The 18,434-nt window shown below is 40.7% G+C and overlaps 1 protein-coding gene across 2 annotated transcripts in view; it reads left to right on the forward strand.

The window, feature by feature from the left end:
• Positions 1-12,866, forward strand: part of TPST1 (tyrosylprotein sulfotransferase 1) — a 29,691-nt gene extending 16,825 nt beyond the window's left edge. The window contains exons 4-7 of one of the 2 annotated variants that reach the window (XM_074160665.1): positions 7,929-7,979; positions 9,744-9,819; positions 10,844-10,891; positions 12,331-12,866. In XM_074160665.1, coding sequence (XP_074016766.1) covers positions 7,929-7,979; positions 9,744-9,788 — 96 coding nt within the window. In that variant the 3' untranslated portion in view covers positions 9,789-9,819; positions 10,844-10,891; positions 12,331-12,866. The remainder of the gene's footprint in view (positions 1-7,928; positions 7,980-9,743; positions 9,820-10,843; positions 10,892-12,330) is intronic. The other variant, XM_074160666.1, reaches the window with a different exon arrangement.
• Positions 12,867-18,434: the final 5,568 nt, after the last annotated feature.

Raw genomic sequence — 18,434 nt, forward strand, 5'->3', positions numbered from 1 at the left:
TAGCTTTGTTATTTGTTGTAGTATCCAGTATATATTTTCCTAGTCACTTGTTCTTTAACAAAATTACTTCTGTATGTATGGTTTGTATCGATATAATGAGGGAGATGTCCTGAATTAAGACTAAAATCCAAAAAGGCAAAAGGATTAAAGATGGCTAATCTTCCAAATTTACAATATGCCTTTTGAAAATGGAAAAACATGAGGCTTTCAAAATGTTGTGTACCCCAAGGAGCCATTTCAAATGATGGCTCAAGTCGATGGCTCAAATCGCTGTTCGAGTTTGCACTTGGATGGCCTGAATTCCTCCCCAGTCACTTTGCTTTGTTTCCTCCCAGCTGGTTCCCAGCAAATCCCTGCTTAGACCATTGGGTCCTCTCTCCTTCTCTGTGACTATGGAAACGTTGATGTCCTGACTTCCTCAGGTTCCAGGATTTAAGGCTTCCCAACTCCCAGACCAGTTTGCTGCTCTGGTTACCTAATTCCCAGGGCAGCAGACTCAGCTCTCCCTGGAAGTGCCAGGCTTCCTGCCATCGTGCATCTTGCACAGTAAATCGCCAAAATGCTGGGCACTGAGCTTGGCCTTAAACCAAGGAAGTTTTGAAATAACTAATGTGCTGGTTGGTGGTCAGTGGGAGCTGACTCACTTTTGAAAAATGCTTTGTTTTGTTTTCCCCACAGCTTTATTTTGTTTTTATTTAGAGATGGGGGGCAGATACTTCGAAACACTTTAAGGTGTTTTGGAAAAGTAGTGAGAAAGAGAAGGAACTGTAATGTGTTGGTTTTGCCCGTCAGGGATAGCATCTGCTGCCCTGTGGGTTTCCCCTTCTCTTCCATAAAACCAAGCTAATTTCTATCTTGCTGCTGCAGCTTGGAGAAGAAGACATTTAAAAAAAAAAAAATCTTGATCTAGATTTTTCCAGCTTTTAGGAACTGGCCCTTGGCAAGTTAAATGTGCTATTGCATACTCGTAGCTGGTGAATTTGTAAATTACTGTAGCACTACTTTTGTCTTGCTCTCTTTCTAAATTCCTTCACATGGGATAGTCTTTCAGAGTTTTGTACTGGGTGTATTGTTGGAGATGAAGCTGTCCAAATAGAATCTTTCCAAAGTTACTCTCCAGTACATAATAAGAATATATATAAATCTTGCATGTAACCACTCATTGTTCACTTTGTGTTTGGAAGCTGTTCCGTTATATTTATATTTGTGGTCTCTGAGAACTTTAACTCAGAACTTGGATTTTATTCATTGAAAACAGATAAAGTTTAGGCTACTAAAGCGGCACTGCATTGTGTTAGTACAGTAACCCCTTAGAGTGACTAATGTGAAATAACGTTGAATTATCTGCTACTTGCTACTCCAATACAGTTGTAGTTTCTTAATCCATTTAAAACGGTGTGAGCTAGAACTTCACATGAAGGAACTTGCCCCCGTCTGCCAAACAGAAAGCAATAGTAAGGGGGAAGGACTGATTTTTTAAAATTTTTTAAAAACTTTTTGGTGTGGTTTTGAAGGGGGAGTTGTTCAGTTCCGTGGGGGTTATGTAATGCTGGCTTAAATTGATTGTGAAAGTTGCAACAACAGCAACAGGGTGGAAGCCCAACACCACTGAAATTACTGGCAGGGGAGATTCTGGCTCCACCTAAAGATGGAACAATGCTGTGTCATCTAGTTCATTGCTATCAGATACGTTAAAAAACAAACAAATCAGTTCTTGTTGTTACGGAGAGTTCTTGTTTTGTATGATTGAAAGCATTTTGATACTCTAAAGCATTTTGATACTCTACATACAAAAGCATAAAGATAAGTGGAACCAAAATAGGAAAACTGGTCAGGATGCAAAACATACTCATAGCTAGAAAGCCTCTTTTGAATGCAGACAGGTCGGTATTTTATGACCAGAAGTCTGTGTATTGCCCAGTTGTAGAAGATAATCGTAAAAGATTCCAAACTTTAAACTGCACAATGTCTTTGTTCTAAAATGTGCTCAAGTGCTGCTTGTAGAACTGCATTTATACTACACTGCAGGAACCACGCTGAGCGAAATATATCGCTTCTTGGAAAAGACTAGACTTAACAGTGAAAATATTGTTCAGCAATTTCAAATCTGCTGCTGTTAGTCCTCAAGGTAAGAACCAACAATGTAAGGGTGCCTAAAATAAGGGCTAGTACTGGAGAAAAATAGAAGGGAATGGCCAGTGTGGTGCAAAAATATTAGCTTCCCCTACGCTTTCTAAGCAGTTAAGCCCTGTTCTTGTTTTTCTTTTATCCTTTTCTGTCCCCCTGCCGGTGACTTGCCGTATGTACAGGTTAAATTTTTTTTTTTTCTTCAGTCTGGAAACAAAATGATGATTCTTATCAGCTAAAGTACAGTCCTTGAATTAGAATTTCTGTGTGCTTGTAGGTAATGCAAGGAAAACAATGCTCTCTGCTAAACTGGATTTTTCACTTTGATGTTACCCACCTAGGACACCAAAATGGTTAGGCTGGTTTTTCGTGCTTCTGTAATACAGCAAAAAAATGATATGCAACCGCTGTTTGTACTTTGTCATCTTAGTTCTGGTTTTGTTTTAGGACGTAACAGTGTGTGAAGCTAAATTCATCTCTTCTTACCTTGGTCTCCAAGTGCTATGTGGTGTTATGAAATAAGACTTCTCTAACAGCATCTGCACTGGTAAAATACAAATCTAGCACAAGTATAACAGATTTTTTTTTTTTCTGATGTTTTCAATAACAAAGCCATTAACTTTTTATTTATCTCTTTCATGTTAGGCCTGACACTATTATCTTTTATGACCCTTTATCTTGTCTCGGGTAAGGAATGCAGAACAAGGTCTGAGCAGTGTTGTGCTATTCAGCAGATCTCTCTGCACGTGACGTCCTCAAGAGGTCACTGAATTACCTTTAGTTATTCAGTGACTGTAGAATTGTGCTGTCTTGGGTTTTTCTCATAAGTCTGCTGGTTGTTCATTTTACTGTCGTGATTGCAAGGGTCCCTTCCTTATAGATACATAACTACTTCCCCCACCCCCACCAGAGTTTTAACAAATTCTTCATCCTGAACATTAAAGGAAAATAACATCCTGTAACTAAAAGGGGTTTTCATCTGCAAATGATGCAGAAAAGGCAAATAATTAAGCTATCTCAACCGGTAGCCCAATCGCTATATAATGAATTGCAAAAGTAGAATCACTCCACGTTAGAAGAGTGTCTGATACATCCTTATCAATATTGTGAGTTTGTGTAAAAGTGTATGTCAGCAGTTTAACAGAACACACCAGAAGTGGAGAACAGCTCATAACTACAAGACTGACTTATGCCCAGTAGAAACTGGCTTATTGTTATGATTGGCTAAGTGGTTTCCTCTCACATCTGTAACGTATTACATCAGATTTTCTTTGGCACACACTTCCCACTAAATGAATTTATATGCTTGGAATACATATTCCAGTAATTTCTTTTAACTTCTTCATGAAGTTACGTTCTTTGCCCTGGAGAGATGGAGAGACGGAAGTGTACAGAACTCCACAGAAAAAGCTATGGTTTTCATCATGGCTGTTTAAATACGTGTGGCGGCTTCTAATCACATCCGAAAACTGTTATCTGTCTCTGTTTTATGTTCTGTTGATGGTATTTTCTGCAGTAACATCTAGAGTGAAAACCAGAGTTCTATTAACTCCTGTTTTGTGCCTGTTTTAAATTGTGGGGAAATGTCTCCTGCTGTTAAGAGTCAAGACGTCCACGACAATCATCATTTCAAGACTTTGTATTTGAGGTCTTAAAGACAGAAACAATCTGTGATAAAGGGTGAGAAGTATATTTATACTAACACATGAGAATAATTACTTGTGCTGTCAAAGATGTGTAATTGTGGAGGTATGCTGTAATGACGGGCTGCTCGAGGCTGTGCATCTCTATGCTGCTTAACTTGAACATAAAGGCATTTGGCTTTGTGGGCATTTTCTCTGACATCTAAAACAAAAATTGGGGGTTTTATTTCATCTGTCTTGTGACCACAAACAGCACAGACTTTCTTAGTGTCCTTTAAATTTGTTTTATACCCTCTTTAGAGGGTGTTTCTTCCAGCATGTGGATTCCCAACTGCATTGTTTTTCTCCAGAGATGCCAATATCGTCTTTTTTTTTTTTCCTTTAAACCAACTATACATGTGTATGATTAGTAAGGTGCACAGAGCTATTAACAAACTAAATACACAATGAGGTATGGTTCCAAGCTGCTTTTTGGCAGATATTCATAGGCCTGTCTAAAATCATGCTTTCTGTGTTGTTCTTGCTGGGTAAATATTTACATCTCAGATGTCCCCTTTCTTGGTAGTTCCAGCAAAGAGGTGCAGAGCTGTGTAAGCCTTGTGAGCTACCTTAGAATTTATGGAAAGTCTGAAAGAGCGAGATGAGGGTACCTCCATGTGCAATAGAGGATTGTTTCTAGAAAGGGGCTCTGGTTCGTTTTTGCCAGTGTTCCTTTTTTTTTTTTTTTTTTTTCTTTGACAATGAAACTTCAATAGCCTTGGACTCTGCAACTTTGATGTTTTGAAAATTTACCAAGCCCAAGTACACTTAATTGCAGGCTAACTTCTAGACAAAAAGAGCCATTATCTCTGTGTACGGGAACTGACCAAATAGAATGAAACTCTTTCTAATCCAGGCTTGGAGTGGGTGAAAAGGAGTGCTTTAATCTTCTATAAAGATGAATTATAGGTTACACTTCTGAGTTACACTTCTGTTCTTAAGTTTTCCTTGTGTACTTCTGAAGGTTTTCTCAGACAACTGGATGTGAAACTTTTCTGATCTCTTTTTGAGAATAATACACGTTTAGTTTGGCTATAAGAATGTGATTTGTTTTTTTAATAGAACAGCTTGAATACTGCCAACACTGAACAACCAACTGACACAGGCTTCAGATTCTACACACCCCTCACCCCCCCCCCCCCCCCCCCCCCGCCTTTGGAAATCCATTTGGATTTGCAAAATAATTCCCTTAGAAATGGTAAACACCACTTCTGCTCAACTTATTGAATTCTTGCTTAGAGTGGAAATCATTCCAATGTCCCACTTCTGCCACTTTCTGAATAATGTGTTTTAGACTTAGAAATTGGTCAGAAAAGAATTTTGGATCTGCAACCTCTTAATTTCTTTGGCTGAAGATGGAGTCATTGTTTTTAGAATTTCCCTGGGTTTGGATTCAAAAGGGACCACTTACTGTTTCTGGAACTACTTTAAACCAGTTTCTATGCAGTCTCAGTTAAAACCAGTATTCTAGATAGTGTCAGTTCTGAACCAAAATTAGGCACGCTTGCGTGTTAAAACTAATCTTCTTGGGCTTGTCAATGGTTAGATTTGCCTTTGTAAATTGTGGTGTGTAAATTGGGATATTTATGTGAATATAACATTAAATGTCCCTGAAACATTTTCTTATCGTTTCAGGGTATGACATTAGTGTCACGATTTTTCTTAATATTGCTGATGGATGAATACCCTTGTCTATCCACTGTTAGATGCTTAGTAGTAGTAAACACTCTTCCTACAAAGAGCATTACAATGGTGAAGTTTTTAGAGCAGACATACATATAGATATAATATAAAAATTAGACCAAGTCATAATTGCAGGAGAAGGAAAGAAGGAGACTTCCAGACAAACGTGGTTTTGGTCACTCTGATTGTGAATCAGTCACAAGGTACCATCATCATCAGTATTAACTGGTTTTAAGAATTCCCAGATAATGAGTGTAGTGGTTTGCCTGAATAGTTGAAGCCTGTCTGTTTCTCCCAATGTTAGCACAAGTGTAATAAAAAAGATACTGTTTTCTTTTCTTGTGAACCTTGCCTAGGTTGTTCTGTAGCATTTTTTGATGGGATAATATTGTTGATTTGTAACTTCCATTTCTGCTCTGTAGAACACAGCCTGCATTTTAAATGGATTGGTTAAAAGCTGAAAATAAGAAATACTCTCCTTCATTTATAAATATTTATAGTATATCTAGGCTCCAGTAAGCCACACACTGAATTTTTGACCAGTGTGGCTTTCATTAAGGTTTCCATGGAAATGACAGTACCCCCTGGCTGAATATAAACGAGAGCTGTGCCTATCATTTTGAATCAGCCTTTCTATTTTATCTAAAACATGGAATATCGGAAGGAACAGAGTTCTTCAATGTATAATAATTCCTACTCTCACGCTGGGACTCAGTGAAGCCTCGTTGTTTGGATATGTTTAGCCTAGCGATAACGAGTGCTGAGAACTGCCAGCTCCAGAGTCCACCCCACATGAGTCAGGGTTTAATGCTGCAGCCTGTGGCGGGGTGAAGCATCTCGGGGACAGGAAATTCGGAGCTGGCTCAGCTGCAGTCCTGGGCCACTGCAGTATAGCAACAAAACGAGTACATCTTTATATTCCGGTCATCTGTTCATAGGAAAGCAAAGAAAAAGGATATTGTTAATAAGCATCCCTTGACTTCCTGAATCTTCTTCCTTTGACGCAATTTGTAAACCAGGGAGTGCAACTCTGAGCGAGGCTTTAAAGTAGACCCGTTTTAATTTTACGGCCTTATAGAAATTTTTCTAAGTAGGTTTGTGGGTTTTGATTTTTATGTGATTACTGCTACATAAGGCTACAAAGAACTAATTACTTTAGGCTGTTTGGTTTTTTTGGTACGGTAGAAAGGATGGTAGAACTCTAAGTACACTTCTTTTTTGGAAAAAAAATAAAAACAGATTTTTTTTTTTTTTCCCTCCCCTTTGGAGTGTATTCCAGTTTAATCTCAGAAGCAAACAGCTTGTAAGAAGGATTCTCTAGAGAGAAGACAATACGTTGCCAATTTATTTCCTAATTGGCAGATAGTGGAAACACTTGTTTGGTGTGGCTGTTGCTGTTGGTATGTTTGAGGAAATTTATTGCTTGCTCCTTCTCCAAACAGTGTTGTTTCAGAATTAATATTCTCTAAAATATTGGAAATTGCGGTACTGACAAATTTTCATGAAGTCAGGCTGGTAACGAGGCTACAGTTGTTGTAGAAATTCATAATTATAAGAGTTGCTGATTGTAACTTTGTCACAGCCCTACTAGTAAGTGGAGCTCTTCTGTACTCGTGTATGAAGTATGTATAAAATAGGGTAGAAGGAGATGCTAACACTCCTTGTGTTGACCATTTCAACAAGATTGAAACCCAAATTGTTAGCATTTTCACACTTTGACTGTAGTCGCGTGGTGTCGATGAACTGATTCAAACCCAACCGAACTTTCCTTTGACAGCATAGTAAGATGGGACCAGTTGTTCAAGTGTGATACTGCTGTTTGTGTGAATGATACCTATTTTGTACATAACGAATATTGTGACACATCAGAAAATGTTGTATTATGTGACGTTTGTCAAGTTCCCTAACTGTAAAAAAGAACTGTTTGAGAACTGAATGTTGCCTGGCTGGTATGTCAGTTCTGACCCAGTCCATGAGATCATGACGGGTAACTTTCAAAAAACTTTAAACAGAGACTCTTTTAATTGTGAAATGTAATTAAGCCCAAAGAGAACTTAATTTACTGAAGGTGCTAAAATGTGAAGCAACAGATTTGTTATATATAAACTTAAAAAAAAGTATGTATTGTAGCAACTCACTCCTAGTGTATTTAATCATCCTGTTAAAAATCTGTGTCTAGAAGCATAGTGAATGGGTTACACAGGACTTAATCATTCAAGAAAGCTAGAAAAGTAATAAGAGTTACATAGTTTTACCATTTTAATGCAAACAAGGTCAGAGTGTTGAGTACAGAGCAAGCCTGGGATTGAGCATGCAGCTGCAGAACTACTTTGGATGACCAAGCCTTGTGAATAAAACTTGCTTTTACAAATAGATTGTGCTCTAACAAGCTGTTCAGCATTTCAAACAGTAGTATATTGTTTTTTGTTTTTATAGGTCTACAAAGGTGAATTTCAGCTGCCGGACTTTCTTAAAGAAGTGCCACAGGTACAGTATTGGATTAGTTTCCTTTTTGCAGGTGTTGGGGCAAGTTTGTATCAACCAATCTTTATAAACCACTTCTTCTTGAACTTGATTTTCTGTTTGATCGTAAGAGAACATCTGGCTAGAGATAAGAGAATAGCTTGTCCGTGAGATTCATTCTCTGGTGCTCTTGCACCCAGCAATCCCAGGGCTCTTTTGAGTGTACGTGTAACTCCAGTGTTAATGGTATGGTTCTTGTAAATCTGAGTGGACTGAATATTGCTGTGAAACTTAAGGATAAGTTTGTCTCTTCTTTGTGTAGCCCAAACAGCAAAGTTTGTTATTTGTAGAGAAACTTTATCTTTTGTTGCCTTGCAGGGAAATATTTAAAGTATAATACAGACAGCAGAGATAAGTAATGAGATATTTTAAAAAAGAAATAGTACTGTATTAGACAAAACAAACAAAACCAGTTCAGCCATGGATAGTGATGGTGTGTTGATTTAATAATCAAGTGAGCTATTGAATTTCAGATTGTACTGAGAATTCATAGTCTGGTACCCTTCAAATGCTATTAATTGTCATCAGCTACCTAAGGGGCCTAACCTTTGTAAAAGCAGTTGAAAAAGCAAAATCAATGGAGGTTGAAAAAGCAACGGAGGTCTCTTAAAACTGCAGGATCTCTTGATACCTGCCCCCCAGTGATGTGAATAAGGTGGGCTTCCAACGTCATGCCCTTTCCCCATGTAGACGTGATGGGAAGGGTTTGGGCTGTAACCACTAGCCCATTTACAGACACGGGAGCTCAGCTTGGAAGATGCCATCCCTTCCTGCTGGGCGGCTCTTCTGTGTCTCCTGGAGGTAACGGAGCAGACAAGATCGACTTGTTCCATGGAGCTGCCTTTGGAGTGTTCCCTTTCAGAAGCCTGAAGGACTTCTCTGTGTGTGGGAGGGATTAATTTTTTTTCCTTTCCAATGTGTACTGAAATTAATTCTCCCTCCCATGGCATTCCAGATTTAAGCTCTACTAATCTAGCCATGAAAGATCAGAGCAGATGTTCTAGACAAGGAGCAAATCATTTAATTCACCTTTATCAGAGAAATAACAAATATTTGTATTTTATTGCTTAAATATTTTATATGAAATAAGTAGAACGTAGCAATTGGCTTTGTTTTTTTGGGTAAGAGCTGCTCAACTAGACTCATAAAAATACCAGTTTTGCGGGCTGTATAATTGATGGTAAATGTCTAAATGCCATCTAAAGTGCTCTCTCCACTGTGCTTTGATAGAAAAACGGGAAGTGGCTCATCACTGTTACTGTCTCAGGGTGTGTTCAAGTAAAGCTGAGTTGAAAAATACTTGGGTTTTTTTCAATTCTTCCTGCATATACAGGAGTAGAGCGTTGCAGAATTGGGAGAGAAAGGATTTTTAGGGGCTCTCTGCCTCCAGAGTTGTGTATCTCTGCTTGCATTACTTTAGATTTCTACTCGATTTCCTATCCTTAATGATACAGTACAGAAGTTTATATAGAATGGAAGTAAAATAATTTGCAATGCCTTTACTTTTAAAAGGGAAAAAACCAACCCACGACTAATGGGTACAAGCTTTCTTCACTTTGGATCCCCAACAGTAGGAAAGGACTCTGTGATTATGATTTTTGTTAGATATAGAGGTTGAAGAATACCCAAGAGAATCTACCACGTGCAAAGAAAGCATTTTGACTTAACTCCGTTCATTCAAACGAAAATTGATTGATTAAAAAGGAAAACTGGTTTCTTTTGTTCCAGCCAAAGAAGACAATAGAAAGGAAGTCTCGTGGCAAGATAAAATGAACATGGATCAGTAAAGTCGAATAGCCGTAGTGTCTGTTTCATGTTTTCAGAATATAACTTTTTGCTGTGGACACCAAATCTTTCTGATAAATCTTTGTGGTCTCTAATGTGGGCTTTGCTCTTTGACTGGATGTTTGCCTGCTCTCACCCTTGACCAGTCAGCGCTCATGCTTTGCGAGTTGTGCTCAGCTAATAGAAAAACCATTAAGGACCTGGCATCACGCAGCTACCTGTGCTGTTGCTCACAGCGTTGTTCACTCTCAACTGCTGGCCAAAATGTCTATGCAGCTTAGCGGCGAGACAGCTACCGAAACGTGTGCTGCTTAACAGTTATTGTCAGCAAATTGTATGGAAAAAGTGTGCTGTAGTTATTTCCAGTGCTTTCAAATGCAATTATTGTGGTTATTTCACGATCTACAACCTTGCAGATAAACTTGCAGCGCGTATAGCTGCAGGCACAGTGTGTTGAAACGGAAGGAGATTAAATATTGCTGATAAGGATTTCTGGAAAATGAAGGGAGATGAGCTGTCTTTAAAGTTTAACACGCTGTATAGATAGTGTGCCAGCAAAATAAACCATCCTTGATCTGCCTGCAGTATCTGTTAGTCAAATTATGCTGTCCGTATATCCCAGTTATCTTGCGATAAAGAAATCGGTCCGCTCTTTCTAGTAAATGCCCTCTTTCAATCCATGTGATAGGGAGGTTTCAAATGGGACCCTGCTAAATTTCAGGAGGTGGATTTATACAGTTAGCGTGGTGTGATTACAGTATTTACCAAACTCTAAGCAAACTTATCCAAAGCAAGGAAAGATCATCTAAAAAGCGAAAATAAGCTTTGTGAAATAGTAAGAGAATATTGCTTAAACCATAAAAACCGATGCTGGAGTTGAAATTGATGCTGATAGTGTTCTCCTTTAGTATTATACTAAAGATAAAATTACCATAATGTAACTAAAGATCTAGATGGGTTTGAGTACAAACACTAGTGCTCATAATTGTATCTTTTCCTCTAATGTAAAATAGCTAATTTCATTTTAATTATTTATTTGACAGACTGAACCTATGGAATAGAAGATGCAATGGCTGTTTCTTGCACAGAAGGTAATCAAAGAGCGTGCAGTCCTGCTCACTTCCTCTTCTTGATTTAGTTGAGGGGACTTTTTTTTTTTTTTTAAACTTACGTAACTCTATGTGAGATTGCGGGTAATAAAAATATGAAGATACGGATCTTGATTCGGAAGGTGTAAGGATCACACTGAGGTAAGTGCTAGTGGTGAGAGCTACAAAAGCGTAGTTCAGGTGCTTTAAGACTCACAGCGCAGCTCATGGTGGCTCATGGCAGTTTGCGGTGTTCGCTCTGCTGTTGGATTGTCCGCGCCGATTTAGAGCTTGGAATCAAAACGAGTCCATAAAACCGTGCCCCTGCTCAGCCTGGTGTTCTTTAGCAGTTTCTTGTTCTCGTTAGTATCCGTGTGTCTTTCAGTGCTGTGGCACACAGCATGCTCAGGTCCCCATTTTGAAATAGCGAAACTTTAAAGGTGACTCTTAATCATCTTTGGTTTTTGTTTTTAAATCAATTGCCCTTTCTAGATAGAGGAAACTGCCAAAGATGAGCTGATTTGTGTAGTTTCTTTTAATATGTTCCATAGCCAGTATTTAAAATAAACTGCATTTTAGTTGTTGAATGAACAATGGCAAGATTGTGCAAGGAACTCAGTAAATTCCAGACGAGTTAACGAAGGAATGGCACAAGATTTACTGTATTATTCCAGGATTTTTACTTGCCAACTCATCAAATGTTCTGGCTTGACAACAAAAGATGGCAAAACACATCCAGTTTAAATCTAGCCAAAAGCAACACGCCTCACAAATATACCCAGTGTCGATACTTATTATGCAGCCATAAATATAGCACTCTCTATAGCCCTAAATACAGCCAGAAGCATCACACCGATTAGAAATAACGGATCTAAAAGTTTTCCAAAAATTAACTGCAGGCCTTCATCCTGAAATCGATAGAGAAACCATAATCTTTTCACGTAGTCAATGTTAAAATGACTAAAACATCTACTTCATTTTGCCACTTACCTCTTGGGGAAAAATGTATTTAAAACTACGATACTTCTGTCTAAAGCTGCTGTCTAGTTTCTGAGAAACCAGATTGTAAACTTCCCAGCAGTAACTGCCACTGGTACATTGTAATGAAAGAGACACTTTCAGCCTGTAAGTGCAGCCCACTTTCACAAGGATTTTGAATGTAAGTGGAAGTTCGGATATATATTTTTTTTTTCTTACATCTAAATATGCTCCAAGAAATAACTCTAGTGATAAACGATGGAAAAAGCAGGCACATTCCTTTTGCAGGGAAGTTCTTAGTGGCTGTCCTTAAGTCTTGACGGTGACTTTTCACCTACTGAGATAACAGCGATTACTCTCAATTATACATTATTTGCATTTACAAAATGTCGTCAAGGATAAAACCAGAATATTACATTGAAAGCTGAAACATAACTTTATTTTTCTTCTCTTTTCTTCTCCAGACTGCTGCCTTTTCGATGGAAACGATCTTACAGGGACTGTCCCGCTGAGATGAGTGAGGTTACTGCTCATGGCCTGCTTTTTTTTCAGAATTTTCTCCCCCGTTTCTTTCATACCCTTTTTGTTCCAAATGTTGCTGTTGTGAGCGCATGTAAACCTGTTTAAAAAAAAAAAAAAGAAATCACTGATGTTACTGTAGAACCGTATTACATTCGCACAACTATTTTTTTAAGGTTTTAAAAAGCGCAAAGCGATGCCTGTCTCCAAAATTGCTATTCTGTCTTAATTACAAAACTCCCGTCTTCAAGGGGTTGTTTTTTCTTTCCTGTAGCAGTTTGGTTTTAAATGTATGAAGCTTCCAAAAGAGTGGTCTGTGCTTGTCCTAAAAGATTTTTGGTGGAACAGTTGTTTGTTTTATTCACATGTGGAAATTGTTAAATATCTTTTATTTAAAAAAAAAAAGTTGATAAATTACATGTACAATTACAATTCAATGATCTTTTGTATTTTATTTTTCAAAATAAATGCTTTAAATGTGATTGATTTTTTTTTTTTTTATTAATGTGTTTGCCTCAGATTCAAGATTTAAATAATTCAAGATATTGATGTATTACTCTGATGGAAGATATGATCTAATGGCCTGGGTTTGGATCTCTAATTTTTAAAGTTTGCAGTTGAATGCGTTTTGTTTGCTTTTTAATAGTTGAGTGATGAGGAAAAGGCAAACGGAGAGGTATGAAAGAGGAACGTGAGATTTTTTTACTGCAGGAAAAAGTAGGTGATTTTTTAGCCTACTGAATTCGCTCCTCAAGAGCGATCGTGCTCAGGTGAAACCGCTGCTGAAAACCCTGCTGGGAAACCTGGATCCTAAGGGTTTGGGCATCCGTCGCTCGGTGGGGAACGTGATTATTCAAGTTAAGGGATTTTTGGGATGGTTTTTGTCTCTCTTTTTTTCGTCCCTTCAGTGGTTCTTGGCGTACTGAAGGTGGCCTCGGCCTGTTTTAAGGGAAGAAATTCACTCTCCCAAAAGAAGAGAGGAAATCTCTTAATTACCTTCTTTCTAAAATGAGTTTCCACAAATTCTGCCTTTTAGGATTTGAAACAATTTTTCCTGGGTGGTTTTTTGTTCTTGTTGCTACACTCCGTTTTGAGATCATTAACGTGTATTTATAAAACCAACAGTGACTGAACGGAAATAAGTTAAATTTTACAGTTTGGTACCGATTTACCAAATCCTTACCCAATTTCAGAGTACCCTTGTTGGCAAAGGCGGGCCCGCAGCACCCCCTAGCGCCGGCAGCGGGCGGTGCTGCCCCTCGCCTTCCCCGGGGCGGCGGGGACCGACCGCCTGTCCCGGGACCGGCCCCCGGCGGAGGGCACGAGCGCGGTAATTAACCCATGAGTTACGGCATCTTTTCCCTCATAGGTGGGCAAAAATGAGGAGAAAAAAAACCAAACAAACAAAACACACCCCGAGCCAAGGCCCGGCCGTGGCCGTGGGAGCAGCGCGGGGGGAGCGTTCCCGCCGCCCGCCGTGAGGGGACAGTCCCGGAGGTCGGCGGCCCCGCCCGCGCGGGACCCGGATGGGCCCTACGTGACGCGGGGGCGCGGCGGCCGCTCCCGCACCCCCACTCCCCCCCCATTCCGGAACGGGCAGCCGGTGAGGGCGGGCGGGCCCGTTCCTCTCCTGGGCGGCGGGGGCGAGGCGGCACCGCCCCCCGCCACGGCCCCTTCTCCCTCCGTCGGCAGATGTGGCGGCGGGCGGGCGGCGAGGCGGCGGGCCGGGCGCGGAAGACGCGGCGGCGGCAGGCGCTTCCCCCGCGGCCCGGCAGGGGGCATGAGCCCCTTCAGCGGCCACCGGCGCCCTGTCAGGTGAGGGGCGGGAAAACCCCGCGGCGGCGGGCTGAGGCGCGGCCCGGGCCCGGCCGGGGGAAGGGGAGGGTGTCGGTGGAGCCCTCAAAAGGGCGGTTTGCAGCAGCCGCTGAGGGCAGCCCCTCCCCGGCCCGGGGCCGCTGGTGGGGTCGCGGCAGGACCCCGTCCTTCGCCGGTCACACCGCAGAAAGTCAGTTCCCGCATCTGCAGGTGCTTTCTGGTCAATTCTGTTAGTGTTTAAGCTGTTTAGAAGGACCTAGCAAGGTGCTAGGGGACAGTTAATGTTCAGCTGCCTGACTGATTTCTAATTTGCCAGAGACCTGGCTTATTCACGCGTCTGGCTCAGTTTCTGAGCTCCCTTGGGCCTGTGCTGCCCCATCCGTGAACAGGACGGTGCCTCCACTCTTCATGGTGGTGAAACTGGAAAGCTGGTTCAAGCTTATAAAGGCTTATCTGTGCGGTGAAATTCTGTGTAAAAAAAAAAAAAAAATAGTTGTTGCTGCCAGCCGGTACAGAGCGGGTGGCCTTTCTCCGCTGGTCATTCGGCCTCCCTGCTGTCCTCTTCCTACCCAAGAAGGTCACTGGGGTGATGAGGTTTCCCATCGTAGCCTCCTGTACGCTGTGTCTTTGCTCTCCGATGCAGAAGTTAATTGACAGTATCCCTTCATCGCACTCTGTGTCGTCCTTTGCTAACGACTAGAGGTGCTGCGTATGTCCAGAATTTGTTACAGTCAAATGTATAGTACAGTTTCCTGCAGCTCAGGGATCCCTGCCGTTTTTCAGGACATTTCTTCACTATTCTGACATAGATTCATTAGAATTAACTGGATGTCGCATTTTTTCCTACTTTGTTCACGCATTTGAGTCTCTTGAAGAATGCTGTGGAGACACTGCTACGTCACGTCTCATTCTGTGTCCTCGCAGGGACTCGGTTTCTCTTGAAAAGGGAGAGCCTTCCTAGAATGTGGTTGGTGTCTCCCCAAAACAAACACGTTCGATCAGTTGGCTTTGAATAGCAGTTTGTGGAGGTCTCCTGTGATGGATTCATACATCACTACCTCGATGATAAAGACTTTGTGTAATCATTATATCACTTTTTTATAGGTATGTAACTGCCAACAGTAGTGTAGCCTCAGAAGGTATTTAAGAGAAGTTGTTTAAAATGATAGAGAAAAGTTGAGGGAACAGCAGAGTCTTGAAAAGCTTTTTTGAACTTTGGCATCAAGTAAAACTTGATGCAGCTCTAGGGTTGCTACCATTCCCTAGGGAATGAAGCAAAACTTGCAGGTCCGGTTCATTTAGTAAGCTTTTTTTGGTGTGTGTATGTGAGAAGCATCTGAACTGTTGATAACAAAGCTCTGGGAAGTAATCTCTGCCATTTAAATGACAGGCAGCTTGTCAACTGGAAGGAGGTATTTCTGGTAGAGTTGGATGGCGCTGATGTGTGATTCAATTAAATACTTGATTTAGAAATCATTTTGCTGATTGGTGATGTTTTCTGATTAATTACCTGTTGATTTGGCCTGAGACGTATTTGAAAATTAAACGGATGCATTCACATTTTAGTGTGAGATTTAACAGAGAAATATTTTTCTGCCTAGTTAATAATAATTATTGCGCATGCTTTAAGTGGAGAGGATATTCAGGTGGATGCATATTCCCCACGAAGGGAAGAGAACCGAAATGTAGAATTGTATGTCAGAAAACTGACCAGTGATGAGCTTATGTTTTTCTTTCAGGAAGGCTCTATTCCAGTCAGGATACTGCTGTTTCACTACTCCGTGTCTGTGGATGAGCAGGAAGTGAAGCAAACTTAGAGAGGAACCTATGTTACCTTTTAATGAACGTCAAAAAACAGGTTAAACTTGTCAATGATCAATCTCTTCATTTTACAGCCATTAATCTCATTCTTGAAATCCTGGACTAATTATGGGCTGAGATCTTCTATGCTAAACCTTACTATTTAGGAGGTTGCTGTGTGTGAACATAACATAATTAACCTATCCTCTCTCATGTTTTTTCCTAAAGACATGGTGTCACATTTTTCCTAGTGTCATGTTGAAGGAGGATTATGAAAGAGGAAGAAGAATTCCTTTTTCCTAAACCTCCACTTCTGCTGGGAAAGAGGGCCTTTTTGGTACAGTGCCAAATGGATGAACTTACCCAGAACACATTCTGTGGTCCAGGATTCTGATATGCTTAATGGAGCTGAATTTTGTTTATTCTGAGTATACGCTCCATTTACATGAAAGCTATGGGACATTCTTGAAAAGCGTGGACAATTAAAGATCACATTTTTGGTCAGTCTTGAATTCTTTTGAATAGCCTTAAGAGAACTGGAAATACAGCAGTCAAAGCACTGGTGTCAAGTAACAGCATTATAAATAATACATTGACAGTAAATAGAGCCTCACAGGCAATTTTGACTATACATGTTATAAATGAAGCTTCTACAAGCTGCCTCTTGCTGGTAATTTGTTTACCTCCTTAAAAAGGAGGCCCTACCAAAATAGTCTTTCATTTCTGTTGTATATGTTGTTTATCTGTGAGGCATAGTTGACTTGTTTAGATGATTGATGATGTCAAAATAGGTGTTGTTTCAGGACAAATACTAAAATTATTATGAGGTTGTGGACATTGAGAGGTCCTTCTGTCCTCATTTATCTGCCTATGCATTGTACTGTGGTGGAAAAAGGTATTTAAGTTCTCAACTCTACAGTTCAAAAGCTGAAGTTTCACTTCACAATCCTATCTTGAGCCGAGACAAACCTCTTAACAAGCTGCAATTTGAAAACAAATTTTTGAAACTTCACGGTACCTGTTTATCTGGGTTTATTGGGGTGTTAAACAGAATCTAGAATTCTACCCCAAATGTTGGTGAAAGAAGACAACGTGCACTCTCACAGAGTGTGGAGGTTTTGACCTCCCTGAAGCTCCCTGAAGAGTATGTTTTGGCCAGGAGCATGCCAGCTCTGTCTGGGTTCGTTTTGAACTTGCAACATTTCCTTTGAGAGCTGAGATCTACAGATAGCCTGACAGTGTGCATAATGACTGTATTAGCAGAATTAGTAAGGCAGAATAATTAATCATGGCTATTAAAATTTTATGTCATTTCTGCTTGTTGATTTTGATTGGAAGCAACCTTTATGAAACATTGATTTAGTCAATAAATAAATACACCTGATGTGCTTGTGCAAATATTCCTTCTCTTTTTGTAATTTAGACTGATGCGAGACAAGGAGTTTGCAGGATTAAAGAGCTGGATAAAACCTCCTAGTAGTTTAATTTCTTCGTTAGGATGTTGTGATGCCACTGGAGGCACCACAGCGATCCTGTAAACAGAGGTACTGTTTACATAAGAATGCAGTGGAAAGACAACAGCGGGGTTTCTAGGCTTTCCTACTCTGCTCTTTCAACTATTATTTTTATAACGCAGTTTATTGTTAGTCCCTCCGGTTGAAGATGGACTGAAGTGTGAAAGCATTGTAATTGGTGCTGCGATGGATTTTTTTCCTGTGCAGGAAGGGAAATGGATAATTAGCAATAAACGCACAATGTAATATTTCACTGAATTTCACTGAATTTTTTAGAGTTGGAAGGGACCATAAAGATCATCTATAATATATAATAATATGCGGAGTAAAATAGTAATATGCGGAGTTAAAGACGTGCGTCTCAGATGTGTGCGTTTGTGTCCAGTATGATGCGATGCAGTGGGCAGGAAAATGCCTGTTTTCTCTTGTCTGGTTAGAAAGCTGGATTTTTTCCCTTGACAGGAAAGGCTAGAACTGAGCAGAGAGCCTTTACGGTGCCTGTCGTTGCGCACAGCGGGGTCCCAGCCGCTTTTGCAGCTGAAGGTGACAGCCCGGGAGCTTGGCTGGGAGCGGGAGAGCGGGGTGTTGCCCAGCGCGCAGGGCCAATGAGGGCCTGCATTTCGGGATGTGTTTCTGCCGATGGCCTATTGCGATGGACGGGGTGGAACAGCAGCCACCCAAATTCACCCAGCAAATGACATTTTGCTGCAAAAGCAGCAAATCAAAAGCGGAGCCAATCACGCACTGCACCGCACAGCCAATGGACGCCGGGCTCTTACCCAGCCACTGGCAGGGGCTCTGTGACTGCTGGACCTTGGTACGGCTCCGTGAACTGCATTCGTGCAGGGACAGCCCTCTCTCCCAGTTTGTTTCTCAGCACAATAGTCATCCTCGCTGTGATTCATTTCCTAGCAATAACA

Source organism: Numenius arquata, chromosome 18 (genome assembly GCF_964106895.1).
Source record: "Numenius arquata chromosome 18, bNumArq3.hap1.1, whole genome shotgun sequence".
Taxonomy (NCBI): domain Eukaryota; kingdom Metazoa; phylum Chordata; class Aves; order Charadriiformes; family Scolopacidae; genus Numenius; species Numenius arquata.